Genomic DNA, 22,058 nt, shown 5'->3' with positions numbered 1-22,058 from the left:
TTGAATTCCTTGTTGACATGTTCCAGTTAATGTCAGTGAAAAATATCCATGTGGGAAGTCTTGTTCCTGTAATGAGCTAAATTAATTTAAACAAGAATATGATGGCCAATCAGTTTGTGTAGAAATGCACCAATCAAGATTTTCCTGGGAGGAAAAAATAAATAAATCTTTGAAAACTAACATGCAAATTAAAATTTTTAACCACATTGAAAAAACACAAAATCTTACCAACTATTTGGCAATAGTTGTACTTGTATAATTTGCATTCATTATACAAGAAGGAATGCATGAGTTAATTTACTCACAAGTAGGAGACTTAAACATTTATCACAGTATTTTGTGGTACTATAATGCTAAAAATGACTAAAACACAATTTATTATTTATTTTTTAGGATGGCACATCATTCATAATGATACAAACACAAATGTTGTTCTTGAAAGACAAAATAAGCTCCTTAAAGAAGTGAAATTTATATTCCTGAACTGCACATAGTAGCTGGAGAAAATAGTAAAAATAGTAATATATAGGAGCTTGTTTTATGAAAATAATCCCTCAATATTGATGAATATTGATTTAGTTACAGTGGCAGATTATTTCACTTATACAAGACATTTTTCCCCATATCATCAGTGAAATAATCTGCCAGTGGAACCAGAACTTTATCATCAATATTAAGAAATTATTGACTAAAAACAAGCTTCTGTATCTTGCTGAAAAATCACTTGTAAGTTAGTTGTGTCTTATTTCATCAGAAAATTACTATCCTTCATGTGATTTCCTCAAGAATTACATCAAACCTGTGCTGTTAGTTGATGGGATGTGATTGAAGTCCCATTTCTGGCAGTTTGACCTGTTTCGTTTTAGTTTTATGTCACATTTTCACTTGTAAGCGACTCTAAATGCCCTTTAAATGCTCTGCATGCCTGCAGCTCCCTCTCTCAGATGTTACAGTAGATATTCCGGTTAATCCCACTTGGTGACAGCACATTGCTTTTTGCCATGTGGCCTCTTTGCAACTGCAAAGCTCCCCTAATGTCTTTTTTTGTCTTTTCACTCGGCGCGCCCCTGAATGCCCTCTCATAAACTGCCCATTCTGCCTATTCAGCTTAACCTTTGTGGGGACGGCTATTCATACTTCTGGTGGTACTTTTCGTGGACGGTTGCAGCTCAACTCTTGCATGCTTGTTAGGAATGCCTAACTGATAATATGAAAGCCTGAATCCGTTCTTGTCAAAAGATGTGTTCAGGTTTCTTGCTTTGTAATAGGATTAGGACTGTGAGCATTAACAAGGGTTGGACTGGGGCTACAATAGGAGCCGTGTCTGGTGAGTTTCAGTTGGATTTGCTTTAGGGATCTTAAAGTTTTTCCTTTGCACTTCTGTAGGTTTAGCTTGTGGATTTTTCTTAACTGATGATTTAGAGAGACAGCATAAATATGTATGTTTTAGGACAAATGAAAAGTTTGTTTCAAGTTTCGTTTTAGACAAACATTCAGACACAAGTTATAAAAAGTCTTATGGTTATTTATTCCTGATTATATGAAAAGATCAATTCATTTTCTCACCAAACTTATTGTTGCCATTTGGACCCAATTTACTTCAATTTTTACCTGTAAACAAACCATTTCCTAACCACAAAATCCTGTTTAACCACATTTGTTTTTCTTTGGAGCTAAATGTTGTAAAAATGTTAACAGTTCTCAAACTTTTAACAGTACGCCATGTTTCCATTTATTTTGCAGCTGACTAAAGGGAGGTTTTGACCTCTGAAGCTCAATTTACTGCTGGCAGATGTTGTTTATGTGTGTCATACAAACATATTCCCCAACAGTAGACGTTACCAGATTATTGGGAATTACCTTTTAATCATAGGTTCTTAATACTGGACCAAGGCCACTGGGAACAAAACATTCACTGGTTTATTTTGTCCAAAGCCAGCCAGTCACATAAATCGCAGATTTTTTTCTTTTTAGCTTCTCATTGAAAAGCAGGAGTTTCACTTAAGATTCTTGGTTTGGCTCAGCTTGAGGAAGTTTGTTGGTTCTTATCAACTGCTTCACTGCACGAATTACACAGGACGATGCATTGGTGAGGACATTCACTGTAGTTCACTGGCGACTCAAGCATATCGCTGCCCCCTACAGGTCAGCAGTAGAAACTGAGGCTCGCTCTGTTGTTTGAGCTGCAAACACACCACTAGCTTCATTTCCATTGACCACATAAGTGAGGAATTTGACATTTCGAAAATAAATTTGCGAAATAGAAACACGTCAATTTTGAAAAAACTCATTTTTTAAAATAAATTTTTGGCAAAATTAGAATGGAAACACTTTTTTCTCATCGCACGGGTCACATAGTCAGCATCTGGATGTTACTATGAAGAAAACAGGAAGATGTCTTCTCATGACTTATTGCATGAACAGACTTATTCACGTATGATTTTAATTTAATTCCTTATTTAATGGAAATACAGCGATTTCAAAATTGTTTTTTTGATATAACCAGAAACTGGACAAAGATTTGTGCTCATTTGTAATGGAAATACAGCTACTGTTGCTTTTCTTTTGATCAACTTTATGCATAAATTTGGCCTCATTTGACCAGTTGGCTCTAATTTCCAACCTTGCCTAAATATATATTTTTTGTTTAATAATTTAAGGATCTCTTCTGAATCCCCTTCGCTTCCAATTTCCTGATCCCTAATTTACTCTTGAGCCTGCGAAACAGATCAAGTTTTGTTTTTGTTGAACACTGGGATGTTGAATGAATCTTAAATTTATTCCAAGATCTTCCAAACTCAGAGCTACGAGCCCAGTCTTATGTTGCCAAAACTCATAGAGGCCATTCTTCCTTTCTGTTATGTATGGATCTGTCTTAGAGAGCCTCAGTTTATTGTGGTTACGCCGCAGCTAAAGGGGTGCGAAGGATCAAAGACCCACTCAGAGTAATAAAAGCTTACCCTGTAGAGTGCTGAACTGACCCCCAGACCTTAAGCTCTTTATTACTGCAGCTCACGGCTAATTATTGTGGACAACGCCAGAAAACTGCCCAACCCCTCCAACGCTGCAGGGTGGTCGGCTGTGGCTCCCCCTCCCTGTGTTACCACTTCTGTACATTTGAGGTCAACAGAGAGGGAACTCTCTGGTTCCCCTAACCCATATCCACCCCAAGAAACAACAACAACTTCATCTAGGAAGGTAAAGAGAAGTTTTCAACCTGAACAGAGAAACGATGTTCTTCCCCTCAGCCAAAGGAAATAAAATGGTACCATGTTCTCCTCTGGCTGTACAAATCTGGACTCCTCAGGCCACATCCTCCAGACCATGTATGGCTATTATAAAGTGTGTTTGAGCCTAAAATTAGCTGCAAGTTATGTAAAAATACTTAATGTGAGTCCAGTTTTTATCTTAAAGGGGACCCATTAGGCAAAGTTCACATTTTGCATGTTTTTATGCTTCCCTTTGGGGGTCCACTTCTTCTAAAAACAGCCCAACTGCTTAAAACACACACACAATTACTTTTGGGCATTAAGTTAATGTTTTTTGGTGTCTGGAAAATGAGCCATTTCAGAAACCTCGCAATTGTTAAGGCCTGTTAGAAAAGTACTGCGCCGTTACCTAGCAACTCAGTGGAGTTCCGCTCATCACCTAGCAACCAAAGTGGAGTTCCAGCATGTTTGGTCAGCTGGTATTACTGCTTTATGCGCTATACAATGGCTGCAGGAAAAGTTAAGTGTTTTGTTGTTTAGTTACCATCCAGAAAACATTTGCTGCGACCTTGTTGGTTGTGCAGGAGTCTCCACTTCATTACCTAATAATGATTTCGTACAAAAAGTGCAATGGACATGTTTTGCATAGACCATTGAACAATCCTAACCTGTTCAAGCCAGCATAATAGGTCACCTTTAAGACAAAGCGATTACACTAAAAAGTGCTCACCACCTCAGGGTGCCATATAGTAAATTAATAAATACAAAATGTCAGGAAAATATGTCACTAAACACTAGAACATGTTTTTATATTTTGTTGCAAAATTTAGACTATTTTCATGAAAGCAGCCTCCCAGTGTTAGCCCACTTATGAGGTGCCCCATGTTTTCCTCTGAGCTGCAAGAACTCGCTGTCCTTCCACATCACATGTTTGGGAACATATAGGACCCTCTGAAATAGCTCCCATATATAAAGGTGTGCTGTAAGGAGCTTGACCTGTCGTACGATAGTTGGCATGTCTGCATTAGGTTTTGACAGGACGGTCTTCTTATTGAAGTGATTTAAGAGCCTTCAGTTTGAAGGTGACATTTTGACTGTCTTTGAAGCTTTATTTCAAAGACAGTCATGGTATTCATGGATTTTCCAGCTGGCCTGTTTTACCCCCAACACCCCAAACAGGCCTGGTACTGGGGGCAACAGCACTTCCGCCAACAAAATTGATCCGGACGTGCTATTAACTTTAACCAATATAAGCAGATTTAACGAAGAGAGACTCCTCTAAATGCCAGAAACATTTCCAACACTAAATCAAAAAGCAAAGTCTATACTGTGCTTGAAATCCTTTAAAAGGCTTGATTTTCAATTAGGTGTTATTTTGAGACAATTTTCAAGTAAAATAATGGTAATATAACCGTAAGAATGCAAAAACACATGCTCAAACATCAATAAACTTTAAATCCTAATGAATATTTAGCAAAATAGATAAACAAAAACAACAAATAACATTAATTATGAAGTTGCTATAAACAAAAACAGGACAGCTGAGGCCACAGCACCAGACTTAAGACGAGTTTTGGTAGAACAATAAATCATGCAATTGGAAATGATTGAGCTGGTTTTAATTTGTTATGTGATTAATTTATTTATTGTTTATTGTGACAGACCTGGGTGTTATCAATGTTTGCAAAGTGCTTGGTTTTCATGTATAAAGTCCTTTAAAGTGAAATACCCAAAGCTTTTTCTCTGTTTGGCCTCCATGTCGGCCTGGATGCTTGTTTACATTGTTCATGGTGGTTTTCTTCTCACCTTGGAGCCCTTCAGAGCGTAAAAGGCTTTACAGCTGATGATGTTGGGGCTTGCAGAGCAACATGTGAAGCATTTCAGACTGATATAGCATGTCACAAGCCACTGGAAATAATACCATTCAGTGCTCAGTGGGGCAATTGTCACATTGCATCTGAAAGCCTCTTAAGATTGTTCACTACACAAGAAGAGCAGAGCAACTTGGGCTTCATTTTAGCGCTGCCACAAGTCAAAGCCTGAATAATGGCTTTCATTGGCCTGGCTTTCATAAGGTTGTAAATTAAAACATAGACACAGTACCATCATTCAGACCCGTAGGGATTTCACCACTTAGTGAGCCAAATCAGAAGCTAAAACTGTCTAATCATTCACAGTGGGCTTGGCTGCTCTACCAACTAACTGCTCATTGTCATTCAATTTTAATATAGAAATACTTATTAATTAAACAGTTTTGTAAATTAGTTGGAGTGTTTTCACACCTGATAGACTTTGTTTGATTAGGGACTGGAAGTTCAACATTTGTTAAATTTTCAGCTGCTGTGGTTCACTTTCACACTGCACAGTGTCAAACAAACCAAACCGATTGAAAAACTTGTTCCCCTCCTCACCTGTGGTGGTGCTGCACCAAGAACCACTAAAGGAAATGACATGAAAACCTCTGAAGAAGACACTGAGTGCAACTTCATTCTTCCCAAAAGGTAAACAAAAATGGAGTAGCGTTAGATTTTAGCAGTTGTAGGATTTCTCTTTTCTCTTTGGTAAAAGGCCGTAAGGCATTTCTCCCTTTAGTGTTAGACTCTTTCCTTTGTTTTGGTTGTGTTTACCCAGAATGCCCTGCACTGTAGTCAGCTTTCAGCTTTTAGGCCAGGATCTGGTACGTTTAACATTCACATATGAATTCAAACAGCTCCAGAATCCACTGCAACTGAACCGAGACCGACACTGAGTTTGCTTTTTTGTCAATTTCCAAACAAACTTCACTTTCTTAACAAACGAACTGGAGTCTGATTAAAGCGGACTAAACATGGCTGGTGGGAATGCTCCCTTAATGTTGTGGTTGAACCTGTATGAGTACAGGCCTTTGTTTATGCTTTGTGTTATGGTAATTTAGTGAATTATTTGTAGAAAGTTTCAAAACTAAGTGAAAAATACAATATTTGGAATGGATTAATTGCTGGAAATACTTTTATAGAGTTGTATTTAACATCTCACAGTATGGCATGGAAATATTCTGTATATCCAGGCTTTCCCTTTTCCTCATAAATCTTTACCAGCATATGTGTGCAGGGTTGTATAGGCATGTGGAAATGATACCAGAGAAGTTTGGTGCCATTGGTCTGCCCCAAGACCGCACAGTGTGCTCTGCTGCCAACAGTGCCTCCAATAATTATAGAGCAGAAGTTTGGAGGCTGCTGCTATCCAGGCCGAACTGAAACTAAAACCCCCATTTCATCTTTGGTATTTGCTTTTTTTTCAGTACACAAGAACCCCATGTTTAAAAATTGTTATTTTTGGACTGCAGCTTGACTTGCTCTGAATATCACTGAAAAAAAAAAAAACAGAGTAACTATTCACCATGTTGGAAGAGAAGTGGCTCTAACATGGAGCAGCCTTGTGGCTTTACCTTTACACCTGTTTGATTATTGCTGTGGAAATGATTCAATCTGCTTGTGAACCTGTGATTCTTCATCCTACTCATCACAACACGTAACTTTTAGATACTATACTTTAGAAACTAATAAATTCTAGAGAGAATGCATGAACTGTGAATTTAAGTCACTATTACTAAAAAATAATCAGTTAGTCGAGTTTATCTGTATAGCACATTTCAGCACTGAGGCAGTTCAAAGGACTTTACATAATAAAAGCAAAAGTGCAAAGTTATAAAGAAAACAACATGCAGACAACAGTTGAACAAACATTACATTTTTATGAGAGCAAATGTGTTGGTCAATGTTTCATTTACTGTGGTTCAAATACAACTCTAATTTTTTTAGTCTTGATTTTTTTTTTATTTTTCACCTGTTTTGCAGTTTTCTGGAAGTTTGTTCCAGATTTGTGGTGCATAGAACCTGAAAAATGTAATCAGGATTAACTGATGCTGGTGAAAAAAAGAGGATGGAAAACTTACTGCTGTGGGTTGTCCATTGTTTGCACATCCACAGCTATGCTTCTTTCGCTGAAAACTGTGTTCAATTTGACATGAACAAGATGGCTACCTGCCCAGGGCGTCCTCATGTCACAGGGCGTCACCCTGGCTCCACAAAACGAGAGAATATTGCGTCAGTTCAATTCAACTCTGCCTATGTCTCCCAGAATGCTGTGCGGTTCTGGATCAGTGTTATCTATTGATCCTGATCACATGTTTATTGCGATATATATTGTTATTGATTTGTTGTCCAGCCCTAGAACATCCTAACACATAAACTGGTAAATTTGGGCTAAATTATTCAAACACAACTGTAACACACATCTTCACATCACATCTTATCTCACCTCATGTCTGAATTCAGTAAATTTGTTGAAATTACATAAAACATAGAATGGCAGCGTTCATGAAGGGCCACCACTGACAGGCCAGCTGACTGTGGCAGAGTTATAATTATGTCAGGGTGGAAATGAGTGTGGACGGCTGTAATTGTCGGGAAGAGTTGATGGCCTCCTCAATACCCCCACAGCAGCTTGACCTAAACACAAACCACTCGGAACATATTCCTGAAAATGGATTGCATGTTTGTGTTGAGCTTGTTTGTGCATTATTGAATAATTTATCCCTTCTTTCTTTTCCTCTTTAGCCACAATGAGCGGAAGGTGACCTGCAAACATCCCGTCTCAGGCTTACCCTCCCAAGACAACTGCATCTTTGTCGTCAACGAACAGTGAGTGTGTTGTTTATTGCTGTCAGAATGCTGCTGGGTTACATTTTTGGAGCTCTGCAAAATGCAGGAGAAACTCTGAAAATGTCGAAAACATGGCACAAGATGTTCCCAAGTTATTTTCTATTTGCAGTTCTACCCTTTGTGTTCAGTCAATGCACGCTCTGTTATGTAATCAAACAATCAAATTTCCAAGAAATTGGTATAAAAACATAACTTTCTGAGACGCTCATCTCAGATTTTATCTGTTGCATAACTAGGCAGGATTTCTAATCTTGAAACAAATGACAAACACTTTAAAATTCCTCGTCTCATGTTTTTACAGATGTTGGGAATGCATTCATTCACATTTTGAACAAAACTTCATTGTTTTATTATCTCTGCTACTCTTTTCTTGCACATGTCTGCACATGAAACAGCCATCTTACTCTTTAAATATGTCAGACTAAGCTAGGTGTGTGTCCACCTGAGGAATTATCAGTGTTCCTGTTTGCTTACTTGTAACTATTTAACCTGCTGATCAATGGTCAGCGGCACAAAACGCAGCTGTTCCTCCAAGTTTTAGCCCCAACATGCTTCTGTTTTTGAAACTGTAGGCGTACTTGCCATTCACTTACCCAACTGTTTGCATCACAGCCCACACTGCCATTAGTGATTGCTTTAATCTTGCACTCCAGCGTCTCAGTTTAATGTTGTGCAACATGCATCAGCTCTGCTCAGTACCCAGGAAGTCCTTGTCATAGTCGATCTTCCACAATCCTAAACCATATCACCTACGGTGATAAGCTAAAAAGATGTCAGACATTTTCACATTCAGTTTAGAGTTCAGAAAACAAGCTAAAATAATTGTTTTGTGTTTTTTATTATCCCTAATATCCACTAGAGAGCATTTTGTTCAGCGATAGAAGCTTGTCTCGCTGCACTTTCTCGTCACATTCCTCTCCTCGCTGTGTTGCTCTCACGTCTCTGCTGCTTTTCACACCAAGAAATACAACACATGAGTGAAGATAACTTCTAACTTAGAAACTGGATGCATATCTTTAAGTAGTCTACAAAAAGGAGGGTATATAAATTGCTTGAAGAAAGAAATATGAATTAATTTATATTTGGTGTTTTGGAAAAGAAAAGAAAATCAGAGAGAAGTCTTTGTCTAGCATGAGTAATTAGAGCTAAAGGCAGATTTGGACGTCACATGGATAAAAATCCCTGCCTTAAAATCTCTACTTAATCTTCTCTTGCCTTTAAATACATCCCAAATACAAATCTTCATCTCAGCTCGGTATTGTGATTCAAACTTGCCTTATTCAGCGTAAAAAAAGACATCAATTCAGCCCATCTTAAGATATCTTCAACACTAAAAGCAGCACTGTACAGCTAATACGAAGTATGAATAATTCAGGACAACCCAGATTAGTTTCAGCAGCAGATCTGAGGAGGCAAAGAGCCGTTAGTGTTTAACAGCTAAAGGAACAAGAAGCAGAGTCTGGTTTCTATTATGTTGTCAAACTAATAAATCAAAATTGACACGGGCAGTTTGGTAGAAACAAATGTTTTAAGCTTTTAATGTTTTGGACATCTGTGGCCCACTTTCTACTCCTTTAACAGCATGACCACATGTTGCTGCTGTTGTTATGAGACACAAATAATTTAAAAAGAAAACTGCATTTTTCACCGATATGAGTCAACATCATTTACAGTGAACCCGTCTACTCGCATTCATTAGTCGACAATTAATCGACTTAAAATTAGTTGTCAATTAATGGTTTACTAGAGTAAAATAAGTTTCGATTGATTAACTGAAAACGTTTTCTTAGATTTTTTTTTAGTTGTAGTTTGGCCGCCATCCAGCAGAGGGAGCCGCTGGGCATCCTTAAGGGGAGCCAGTTGATAGAAAAATAAAGATGGCGGTGTCATACGAGAAAGAGAAATGGTCCAAACTCAGACCGTATGGGATGTTTCACATATTTTATTCTTTTCATCTTTTATTTTTCCGTATTTTCCATATTTTTTATGAATATGTATAAGTTTAATACTGTGAGAAAACCAGAATTTTCTTTATATATATATATATATATATATTATTCTTCATATTATGAAAAATCTTGCCCATTATGTTGTGGAAAGATGACCAGCCCTCAAGATACAAGAGAAATGACCATTTATGAATTAATTTTGTTGAATAATTAATTACTTTAGATTAACCCATTCCTAGCATTTATGTATTTTTCTCCAAGTTATTTGCAGATAAACTCACCTATTCACAGATTTGTTTATTTTGCAGAGCATAAAATGTTCTAAAGAAGGTAAAATATGGAGATACAATGATGCTTGAAATGCTGTTGGCTGGCATTTGCAATGCAACCAATCCAAGAGCGCCATTTAATTAGCTTGGTGCTATTAGCTTCTGTGGTCAGGTTAAGGAGGTTTACACTGTGCTTATTAATGCTTATTAAGGCATATTTGATGTTTGAACTATTAAAACAGGTAGTTACATACGTTTTTAGAGAGAGTCTTAAGTATTTGCAGATATTAGTTATTTGCAGGCGGTTGTGACCCCTAACCTCCGCACATGCCGCGGGTCTGATGTATACTTGAGCTATCAGGTTGTTATTGACATCACTTCCTCCACCTCTGTAAATGCCACTCGAAGCATTCTGCTGCCATCATTGTTTATGTCTTTGTCTATTTTTAGTGGTCTGTATGATCAAGTGCCTGCTAACAAATCCTATTGATTCCAGGCAGGTGTAAAACATGTTTACTCTGAGATCATTTTAGATCAATAATTTGAAGTGTGTTTCTGTTGGAATTGAGTCACACACAACACATATTGAAACATATAGAAAAACACTTGGTGCATCAGTAGATTTAGAGGATTTTATGGAACAAAAAGCCTTTAGGAGTCTTTGAAATATGACAATTATTTTTGATGAACTTCTGTTCTGAATAGTGCAGGTGTGGTGGGAACAAGGGTGTCACCAATCAGTCAAGTTTATTTGTGTAGTGCATTGAAGACAGTTCAAAATGCTTTACATCATATAAACATTTGGTGTAAACACATCATACAGTCAACAGTTGTGAAAGCCAGTAACAGACATTACATTTTGTCAAGTGCCATCGTTAAAATAATCAAATATGTAGGTTTATATACCATTTATTATGGTTCAAATAATAAACAGGTGGGTTTAGAGTTGTTGTTTAGATATTTGCTGTGTTCAGCTGCAACAGAATTTTGTTTTTTTTGTTACCTTCGCGATCTGATTTACTGTCAAAATTTGGACAAGTCTGTGTCTGCGCAGTCACTTTTAATGATACTGAGATGCCTGATGTCCTTTGGTTGTATTTTTGCACCATAAAATCTTGTAAGATTCACCTTCCTATCTGCACAAATGTGTGTGTTTACTCTAGGGTTTTTTATAAACTAGGCACAGATGGATGGTTATTTAGTTTTTCTGAAATGCATGTTTTATAATTAGGGAAAACTTATTTTAAATTAAAGCGTTTTGTTGCTCGTTTAATAGACAAAACTTCTTTTCTATTTCATTGAGTTCAAACAAAGCAAGGCTTGTTTTGAAATAAGATTAAAGAGATTAAATATTATGGTCCTAACGCACTCTGTGGTACACATAGTTAAATGTTCACTTTGTTTGACAGACTGTCTGAAACCTTGACCTTGTGAACTCCCTTTAATCTTCTGTTCTTAATGAAGGTTCAGGCTGCAATGTACGGAAACACTGAAGAGTCAACTAAATGCAAAAGCGACAATGCAAAAAAAAAAAAAAAAAACACACACACACACAATGCAACAACATAGCGCAACAACACAGCTTCAAAAACCACAAAGGAAGTTATAGTAAAATGGTTGGGATGCTAAAATGGAAGTTGTACTAAACTTGCTAGCAAAACTTCCATTTTAGCATAAATTAATTTTTTTCTGAATTCTGTTTTGTCATAAATTCCATTTTATGCTAAATCATAATTTATGGTAAACCTGTTAGCATAACTCATGTTTTAGCATAAGTTCCGTTTTAGCATTGTGCTAAAATAGCTATCATGCTAAAACAGCACGAATCCGCTTTTGTACAAGTTCTACTTTAGCATAATTTCATTTTATGCTAACAAGATTTTATGATATAGTTGCTGACACAGCTTTGATTTTAACTTCACTTGTGGCTTTTTTATTGTTTTGTAATTTTGCTGTTGCTTTGTGGCGTTTGCATTTTGTTGACCTTTCTGGGCCACCATAGCACTTGAATCACTCTGAAAGGAGATTATATGACACATTACTGTCATTTTTATGGGGTTTCTACTCAACCTGGAAAAGTTTTGACTGAAGTATTTCCAGGTCAGGATAAGCATAGAAGGAAAATATAAAAAGGGGAAACATTTGTATTTCCAGGATTTATTCTCTATTCCATTTTATTTGCATTACACTTTACCATAAAAAATGTGTTGGAGGCATTTTGTTGGTTTTATTGGTGGCAGTAACCATTTATAGATTCAATTGTCAATTTATAACAAAAGCAAAACATTTGGTTTCCTTGTTTTTGTTTGACCAGTTTTCATAAGCTGCGTTAAATTAGCAGGATTTATTCTAGAGTGTGTGGAGGTCCTGTCTCAGAGCTAAATGGGCTCTGACACCATGAAATCTGTGTGCTCACACACAACCAGAATGCGCCTGCCTTGCTTTCTTCATTAAAAAGATAAAAGTCCAGTTTTGCATCACACAGAGGTGCTTAAAAGCAGCCTCACCTCTTTGAAAGTGCTCTGTGTTCGTTTTAAAATGCACTCTCAGCGAGTCAGTTCACTGTTTCCCCCCAGTGGGCTCCGATCGCCCAGCTTCTGCAGCAGCAGAACCGGGCCACACAGTTTTTGGACAAACAGATTCACACTTTCACCAAACAAAGATCTAACACTTTGGTACTTATGTGTTGGTTCCATTATCTTGATTTGATGCAGATAGAATAAGGTGTTTATCTTGTTATCATTTATTGTAAAACATTTCTTAAAAGAAAACGGTCAGTATTATCGGAAATTTTATTTTTGCTATTTTCTTCACACGAGAACATCAGTCAACATCCGTAAATTCAAAATAAATATAATTAAAAGCAGCTACTGTGGAGTGGTGTCCTGACAAAGCCTGTTTCAAATGGGAATGTTTCTTATGAGGTCAGTATTTTGTTTGTGGTGCTATGAACATGGAGTTACAGCAATACAGCAATCTAAAAAAGAAATAATAAATATTCTTTAATCATAATCTTTATTGTTGTCACTATAGCACCATAACATATCGCGATAAAACTCTTAGGTTCATATTTCCAAGAGTTATATCTTAAACTCCTTTGAAAACATTGACATAAATTTTACAATTAGTGATTTATATTGTTTTCTTTTGTTTGTTTTCTTTCAAAATTAACTCATTTTGTTCCATTTATATGAAATAAAGAGTGACAACTTAACCAGGCTGCTTTCTTGCAGGTAAAATAACAAATGTCTGTTTGCTCATTTGTGAGAGAAGCCATTATTGAGGAATGAACTTTGCATGGCGTTTTCAGCTTCACTTTTAGGTTCATTACCTCTGCTGTTGACTTACAGCCATGGTAAACAACTAACGATGACTGTTACCCGAGGTATTTTGCTACAGCTAATGCTTTCCTGCACTGCAGCCATTTGCATTGTGGGTTTATGCTGGTAACAGGAAACAACTGCGTGAAACCAGAAAACAGTGATTTAAAGCGCCTGTTCTACCAACTCAGCCCCCCAGAAACCCAATCTCATTTTTTTCTGGTAATGAAATCTGTTTTGTGATCTGAAATATTTAGATGTGACAAAAAAGCAATGTATGTTGTTATGAGAGAAAAGTCAGAATTATGAAGTAAGAAATCTAAATTCTAAGAAAAATAAATCAGAATTCTGAGGAAAAAATTCAGAATTCCGAAACTAAAAGTCAGAATTCTGAGTGAAAAGTCAGAATTATGAAGTAAGAAATCTGAATTCTGAGAAAAAAATCTGAATTCTAAGAAAAATAAATCAGAATTCTGAGGAAAAAATTCAGAATTCCGAAACTAAAAGTCAGAATTCTGAGTGAAAAGTCAGAATTTGGTATGTATGTAGTTTGCATACATACCACAGTTACAGACGGCAACAGAAAAAGCGACAGACTGAGTTACTGGTTGCCACTGTAACCACAAAGAGCAGCACAACATAACATATTTATATAAATATATACAAACTCCAGTAGAAAACAACCTTAAGGCTGCATATCAGCATTTTAACAGTAATCATTGATCTCAGTTGGCCTGTTATCTTTTGCCAGCTCATATCTGTTTGACACACTCCCTTCTTTTCAGCCTCACTGCATGAAGATTGATTATGAGGTCCAAACTAATTATCCGCTGCTCACAGCCGAGTTGTGGCTTGGTGCCAAATAGAGCATCAAATGGAGCCGGACCTCTGCGGACAACAGGCCGTCCACTCCCTGCAGCCCTCCCCGAGTGTCAGTGTTTGATCGCACGTCTACACGTCATCGATTACTGGACCGCTTTGAGCTTCGTCTGTCACGGCGGCGTAGGGAACATTCAGAACTCGTTCACTGCAGCGAGCCCAGAAGTCGAGTTTCAGGCGTCTTTCTGAGTCAGAGTGCTGATTGAAAATGTGTGCATTTCACCTCAAGAGAGCATTAGTCACACTATGGCTTCTCTACGTTTCCAGATGTGTTGTTCAGTTTCATAGGCGATGAAGTGAGAAAACTGTCTGCTGTGTTTGTAATACTCAGATTTATGAGGCAGTGATCAAATCTCAGGTATGTAGCGATGTCAAGTAGCTGCTTCTTTCAGGTCTGCCTCAACTTGTAACACATTGGCTAATGTTTCGATGTCCATCTATTTTATACCTGTTTTTTCCTTATTTGGGTTGGAGCAGGATTGATGCACAAGAAATGGAAAAAGAGATAAATTATGTTCACTCATTCATATCTTTATGACTATTCTCGTAATTTTATGACTTTACTTCTGTAATTTTATAACTCTATTCTTGTACAAGTTTATAATTATCTTGACTTTATTTTCATATTATAACTTTATTATCATATTATTACAACTTTATTATTATGACTTTATTCTCAAAATATTTCCACTTTACTCCTGTAATTTTTTCATTTTTATTTTTTTAGTATATCCCTAATACTCTGTCATGTAGCAAAACGTTTGGCCTCTCCTGAAGGAGCATTATGGCGGATAAAGCAGCAATAATGTTAAATCTTATTATACCTTGATGCTAGTTAGCGACCCGTTGCTAGAACACACTGTTCTTTTTCCAGTGCTGTAAATCAATTCTAGATTTGATGCTTCCTTCCTCACTGTAGCTTTTCTGCTCCAGAATGGTTTTTCTCCTGGTCGTTCTCATCAATTTCCTCTCATAAAAATGTTGGAGCTCAAATCCTAAGGAAATTTACCTCATTTATGTATTTATTTATTTGTGTATATTGTTATTATAATTCATTGTTTCCTTTTTATAAACCCACAGCACTGTCTGTCAGTTGGACAGAGCTCACAAGCCATTTACTATAAAGCTGTCGGAGAACTGGAAAAATTATCTGCCCAACATACTGGGAGTAATTGGTTTGATTTATAAGCCCATGCTGGGATCTCATTATACAGAGGGCTTTGACTTCAGAGGAATGAGAGGGGAGCAGAGCGTTAACCCCGCGTCCTCCTCGTTTTCCTGTTTTCTGAGAGCGACTCCCACTAAATGAGTTGGAAACAGTACACACTGTATTTACTGACGGAAGATTTGTCTTGATGTCTTGTTGTTTAGAACTGCCTCCAAAGTGCCAGCGAATGAGAAGAAGGAACGGCCGATCAGCACCATGAGCGAGGCCCCAAACAACACGCCGATCCCCGACTGCGCCAACAGTCCAGCAGGAAGAGTAAGTGTCACGGGAATCACGAAAATGCCTGGCAAACGATTACATCTGGAAAGTAGGCCTGAAACGATTAATCGAGTTAATCGTGATTAATCGATTGTAGAAATATTCATCAACTAATTTAGTAATCAATTAATCGTTAACTGGAGTGTTGTTGGAGAAAACTTTCAGTTGATCTCCGGAATAAGGCTGCTGAGAGTCAAAGTTTCAAGGAACAAATACTTTATTGAACGTCTGCAGATGGAGAAACACACTTGACAATGTCGGAGTGAGCTCCCTCTTTTTATACAGCTCTTGTCATATCACATACGTAGGTGTGAATGGAAACGGTTGCAAAACATCAACATGTCAACCAATTCTGAGAACTTTCTGACAACCAAGTTCCTTATTCTAAGAAATTAAAAGGTGTGATGTACCTCATATGCTTCGGAGTTGTATCTATAGGTTATTCACTGCATATCCTGCAAGGTGTCAATATTTCCCCTATGATCAGCAAATGGTCTAGCTGACGTCTTTGTTCTCTATTCATAGGTGCTAAAAACTGACCTTTAACTGAGACTTACATGTGTAAGTCTAAGCAGCATCCTGCTTCAGCCCTGAATGAGGCAGGTGGCTGAGCCTTTTCCTGCTAAATCAGTTTCATATACAGACGCTTCTGCTTGTTAGTTTCTGCTGACAATTAGCTTATGAGACCATTTTTTTTGCACACACATAATGCTATTTGGATATAAGTATATGTCTGAGCTTCACTAAGCTTAAGAAACTATGTGCAACCTTAAGGGGTAAGCTTGCTATGACTTTGTGCAAAAGTTGATCCCAGGACTTTAAGAGTCTCAGAGTAGCTTCCTGTGTTAAAACTAAGCAAAATGAACACATTAAAAAGTATTCGCACCCTTATAAACGTTTTGGCACCCTGGTCAATTTTGATGCTTATGAGGTCAGGAACATCAGGGAGGGGTCAGAAATAATTTTAATTCAACAGTATACAGACTCAAAAAATGCCACTTGCTGGAAGAAGAAACACTCTGAGAGGTAATTAAGCCAAAACTGTACCAAAAATGTATACATTTTGCATTTAGGATGAAAAAAAAGCCTTTTGCTTGTGGATATGTTTTACTCAAAACTACTAAAGTGGCAGAAATTTAGCTTCATCTGTTTCAAACTGCAAAAAAAACAGATGCTTTTTCTAACCAGTTATTAATCAGTAAAACAGAAAGGGCTGAGCATTTCATATGTTCATGTTAGATGCATTTATTAGCTTCAGATGAATATTCTGCTACAAATAATCAACACTAAAGGAATGCTGTTACTGTATTTTAGGTAATACAATATTTATTTTTAAAAAGAAATTTAATTATTTGTTTATTTTAATATATTGCTAGTGATGTAATAAAAAATAACACTTAAATGAAAAATCCACAATTTTTAAAATCTGGTTAATCAATTAATCATCCAAATAATAAATAGTTTAATTGATAACTGTAAGTAATTGCAACAAACTTGATGTATTTTATTTGAATATTTGTTATAAATTAATACAAAGTACTGAATAATTGCAAAGTAGAAGGAAAGCAATATAGAAAAAATGTTGGCATACATTTGTTTTCTGCCCCTTTTACTCTGAGACCCTTCATATATCCAGTAGATCCAGCCATTTGCAGCTTTTTGGATTTAAAGTGAAAGAACCCCTAAAACAGCTCAATCTGGAAGGACTCAACGTAGACAGAACTGAGCAGACTAAACTCTTACTAAGAATGATTTTGTGCAACAAAAATGTAATAAATATGTTTTGATTGGCCCATAAACCTATCCTAACCTGTTCAAGGAAGCATTGCAGGTCGCCCTTAAGCTAATTTGCAGATAAGGAAGAGCAAAAATTTTAGTCTGTAGTTGTGCAAAGCGAGCAGAAATATTCTCCAAATGCTTTGTGGCTGTAATTACAGTGAAATGTTGGTTCTAAACTTAGAGGAATGAACACAAATGCACAGCACAGTTTTCAGATTTCCATTTAACAAACACTATATATTTTCTTCCACACTGTAATTTGCTTGAGTTGTATAAAATCCTAATTAAATATATAGAAGTTTGTGGTTGTATCGTAGAAAAATGTGAAAAAGTTTCACAAGCAACCAGTTAAAGGCATATAGAATTGAACTAAAAATAATTGTAATTCTGGTTAAAATGTTTATTTCCAGCCCTCAAGACCGTCTAAGAAGATTCACAACTTTGGGAAGCGATCCAACTCCATCAGGCGGAATCCCACCGCCCCAGTAATCAAGAGAAACTGGCTTTACAAACAGGTGAGGACGTCATGTTGCATTTAATCTAACTTAATCAGAAAATGAAATGGCATTATTTGTTAACTTAACAACAGAAGCACTCAGATTTACTGCATTTGTTCAAACAAGAGAGGAAGTGAAGTTGGTGGTTAAGATTAATCCAGCAGCTTCTGCTTCTTCTGATAAGTTCAATAAAATACGATAAATAAACCTAAACACAGTACAGAGCAATGAACAGTTTACAAAACAGTTGTTGTAAAATTAAACAGCTAAAATGCACAACCTTAATTATGAGAACAGTTAAAATGTGCAGTATATGCAATACATGGTAAAATTAATTTTTTATGTTGACACATAACACTTGTAAAAAAAAAACAAACACAGAGCTGATCCTAATACATACCTATGGAAGAGGAATAGTGGCACTGGGAAAAAAAAAACACACAAAAATTTGGCTTTAGTCTGAGAATTTTGACTTTTATTTCAGAATCCTAAAAAAAAGTTTTTTTTTTTGTTTGTTTGTTTTTTTTCATTGGCCCTAATCCTCTAAAACAGTTTTTCTGTGTGTGACTTTATAACCACATAATTAATTGGTATCCTACGGCAAGCCAAAAGTGCCACAAATGATCACTTTTACAATCTGGTTAAAAAGTTGCCCAAAAAGTGCTGTTCTATGAGTCAGGATGCCATAAAATCCCACACAGTTTTTCTGTTCGCCATTTTAAGACCACTTTCTGAACAGTGAAACACACTGCAGTTATTCGGTCACACGCGAAGTTCAATGCTCTGAATAAATCATGTATTTTTTGAGATTCTGAGAAAAAAGTCAGAATTGTGGGGTTTTTTTTGTTTTGTTTTGTTTTTTCCATTGGCCCAATTCTTCTTCCATACATACCACAGTTACAGAACAGAAAAATGTGGAGGGGCTGTCAGTTACTGGTTGCTATGGGAACCACCAACAGTCAATAGCACCATATAACTTAAATACCAATAAATGTCTGGAGAAAATTTAACTTTTTGATGAAACAGAATGAATTTGAAGAATAAGCAAATCAATTTTGACAAACTTCACATCAATAATAATGTTAAAATAAAACACTGTAGCAGATAAATAATGCTTAATTATGGAATCTAATCCTCCAATTTATTACCACCCAAACTGCACAGCAGCAACTGTGCAGAGAGAGGATGTGAGTGTTGTTTCGTCCAGAGACATTGTTAAAACACATCACACCTGGACTGCATGCCTCAGGTTGAGAGGTGGCGCTTCAAACAGCTTTGGGCTAAACTGGACGCTAACGCTTCCCTGCAACAAGGCTCAATTAGTTGTGATCGCAGTTCTCAGCACACGAGACGGTTTCTTTTTGCTGCAGCTGGCAGCTGCTTCTCTTTGGAGACCGTAATCAGGGAGATGGAGATCGTGCAAAAGACTCACAAATCTGCTACCCTGAGTAAAAGCTGGATTTGCACTTTTATTTTCCTGCCTCATTGAAACCTGAAAGCCACTGAACTCCACACGGCCGAGGGAAAGCTGCAGCCCCGCAGCAGATCCACTGGGAAATCAACATGCCACAGTGATTGATGTGAATCCTAAGGAACTTTTAACACATAGTAAAATTAATCCTTAAGAGTTCGGTTAAACTTAGCAATGTGTGTGAATAAATAGACACAAGATGTCCGACTGCGTTTCGTATCCGCCTGGATCTTAATGTGTAAAACACTGTGGGTTGTGGAGGAGACGTTTCCTTTAAGGTAAACTGCAACCCACATGCTGTTTGACCATAATGACAGAGTTGCTGTAGTCCCTCCTCCTGCTTTAGTCTCCAGGATAAAATCTACGATTAAGGACCCTGCTCAAGTTTCCATTAAAGGGTCGGCTAATACTCTTTACACAGCAGACTAAAAAGCTCTTTGAGCTGATTCTAAAAGCCAGTACTGGTAGAGAAAGATTAGTTTGTTGTATTTTGTTGGCTCTTCTTTAAAAGTAAATTAGAAAATAGTCTGTGCCAGGACATAAATAAAGAGATTTTAAGTGAAAAGTGGACTAGTTTGCACTTAAAGCACAGTCTTACCCGGCAAGATGTTGTCTTTTGCAGCCTACAGATCAGTTTAAACACAGCCGAGTTTATTATCAATGCTAACTGTCTATTTAGCATATCCACGATGGCTGTAAAGATTACGGTCAGTTTTACTGCCTGAGCTGAAGGGATTACAGCAGAAATTTCCTGTGTTTTATTTACAGGACAGCACAGGCATGAAGTTGTGGAAAAAGAGGTGGTTTGTCCTGTCTGACCTGTGTCTGTTCTACTATAGAGGTAAGTCCAACTAAAGTGCTGCTCCTACCTACAAAACCTCACAAACTTTTCCTTATTTCTAAGATATTTTTTATTAAGTAAATGAGCTTTCAAGACAAACTGAAAGGACCTAAAGGGTACATATGATACCAAACTCACATTTTTCACGTTTTTATACTTACCTTTGGGCTTCTGGTGCTTCTAAAAACAACCCAAGCGCTTAAATAACCTGCCCAATCCGTTACCTAGCAACCCCAGCAGAGTTCCGTCCGTCACCTAGCAACCCAAGCTGATCTCCAGGACGCTTGGTCAGCTGGTTTCACTGTTGTATGCGCTGTACAATGGCTGCTGTTGTTGACTTACCATTTTGAATCCACTTGCTGCATTCTTGTTGGTTGTGCAGGAGGCTCTACTTCTGCTTTTCAAATATGTACGGTTGTATATGTTTGCAACCATTTTCACATGAGAATATAAACGTTGAGTTGGAAGTCGTGGCTAGCAGCAGCATATTTGAGTTTGAAGTGACAGAGATTCTAAAATAGCTCTTTTGATTTTGTCCAAAAATGTATCAAACATATTTTGAGCTATAGATCTATGCTAACAGGTTTAAGGGAGCACAATAGGTCATCTTTAAAAATTACTTCTCCCAGAGCCAGAAAAGCAGCTATATTTTTTACATGTACAAACAGTAGAAGCTAGTACACAAAAACAATGGATATCAAATCTAGTTAAGATAGATAAATCCTCAAAAGTTACATATATTTTTCTTCAAATAGCTGCAGTCAGCAGCAGTCCTTATGCATGTATTCAGGTCTTGTTTTCGCCTCCAGACGTTGGTCGGCTTCCTCTGAGCTTTGGTCACCAAAGAAAAGGGAATTGAAGCGTCTGCTAATCTGGGAAGTGAGCCAAAGTTTTCGAAGGCTAAACTATGAGCCTACTTCAAGTTAGGTGATAGTAAACGGAGAGTTTTAAAGCTCTGTCAGGGTTTAACACCGTAGCAAAACCCACCATGCACGATGAGCAGCTGAAAAGACGAGATTGGCAACTTGAGAGCCAACAGTAAAGGCAAACCTGATTTTTTTAGAGCTGAATACAGACAATGAGGTTAGACAGGTTGTCTGTGCTGCGTTTTCCCCTGAATATTTCAGAAAACATTTAGGCCAACGTGTGATTGACGCTGTTTCTGGCTTTTTAACTTAATTAAATATAAACCAGGCAAACTAATGCATTTAATAAGTAGAAGTCATTTGTAAGTTACAGTGTCTGTTAGGTGTCAATGGAAACAGATTTGCTTTTCATTCTGCATTGCTCTCATGAGCGTTGTTTCTTTTTTCACGTCATTTTCACCATATTTGACATCCTGAATACTTTGGATTTTTTTGTCAAGACAAAAAAAAATAAAGGCCTGTTTTATTTATATTCATCGTGGTGGAGAGCATACTTTCTCCACCTCAAACCTTTGGTTACATTTTGTGGGATGCACTAAATAAAAAAATCTATCTGAAAAAATCCTATTTTTGGAGGAAAAGTTGGTGATTAATCAACTTTGACAATATATTAGGAAAACAATAGTTAGTGGCAGTCATGCTATTATCTGTTTTGACTCTGTCTGAAGAGGAAGTGCAAAATCTGAGGTTAGTATAAGTCGATAAAAATCCGATACTGAAAAACAGTGT

General features: G+C 37.0%; 1 protein-coding gene across 8 annotated transcripts in view; it reads left to right on the top strand.

The window, feature by feature from the left end:
* Nucleotides 1-22,058, top strand: part of LOC106929242 (pleckstrin homology domain-containing family A member 5-like) — a 114,343-nt gene that overhangs the window by 57,290 nt on the left and 34,995 nt on the right. For all 8 annotated transcript variants that reach the window (XM_015006012.2, XM_088006181.1, XM_015006015.2 and 5 more), the window contains 4 exons: nucleotides 7,808-7,891; nucleotides 15,701-15,812; nucleotides 18,005-18,109; nucleotides 20,331-20,403. In XM_015006012.2, the coding sequence (XP_014861498.2) occupies nucleotides 7,808-7,891; nucleotides 15,701-15,812; nucleotides 18,005-18,109; nucleotides 20,331-20,403 (374 nt within the window). The remainder of the gene's footprint in view (nucleotides 1-7,807; nucleotides 7,892-15,700; nucleotides 15,813-18,004; nucleotides 18,110-20,330; nucleotides 20,404-22,058) is intronic.

Source organism: Poecilia mexicana, unplaced genomic scaffold (genome assembly GCF_051168715.1).
Source record: "Poecilia mexicana isolate PSO_F unplaced genomic scaffold, ASM5116871v1 scaffold_6, whole genome shotgun sequence".
NCBI classification, from domain to species: Eukaryota; Metazoa; Chordata; class Actinopteri; order Cyprinodontiformes; family Poeciliidae; genus Poecilia; species Poecilia mexicana.
Note: the sequence above shows the minus strand (reverse complement) of the source record. Positions and strands in the feature narration are given on the sequence as shown.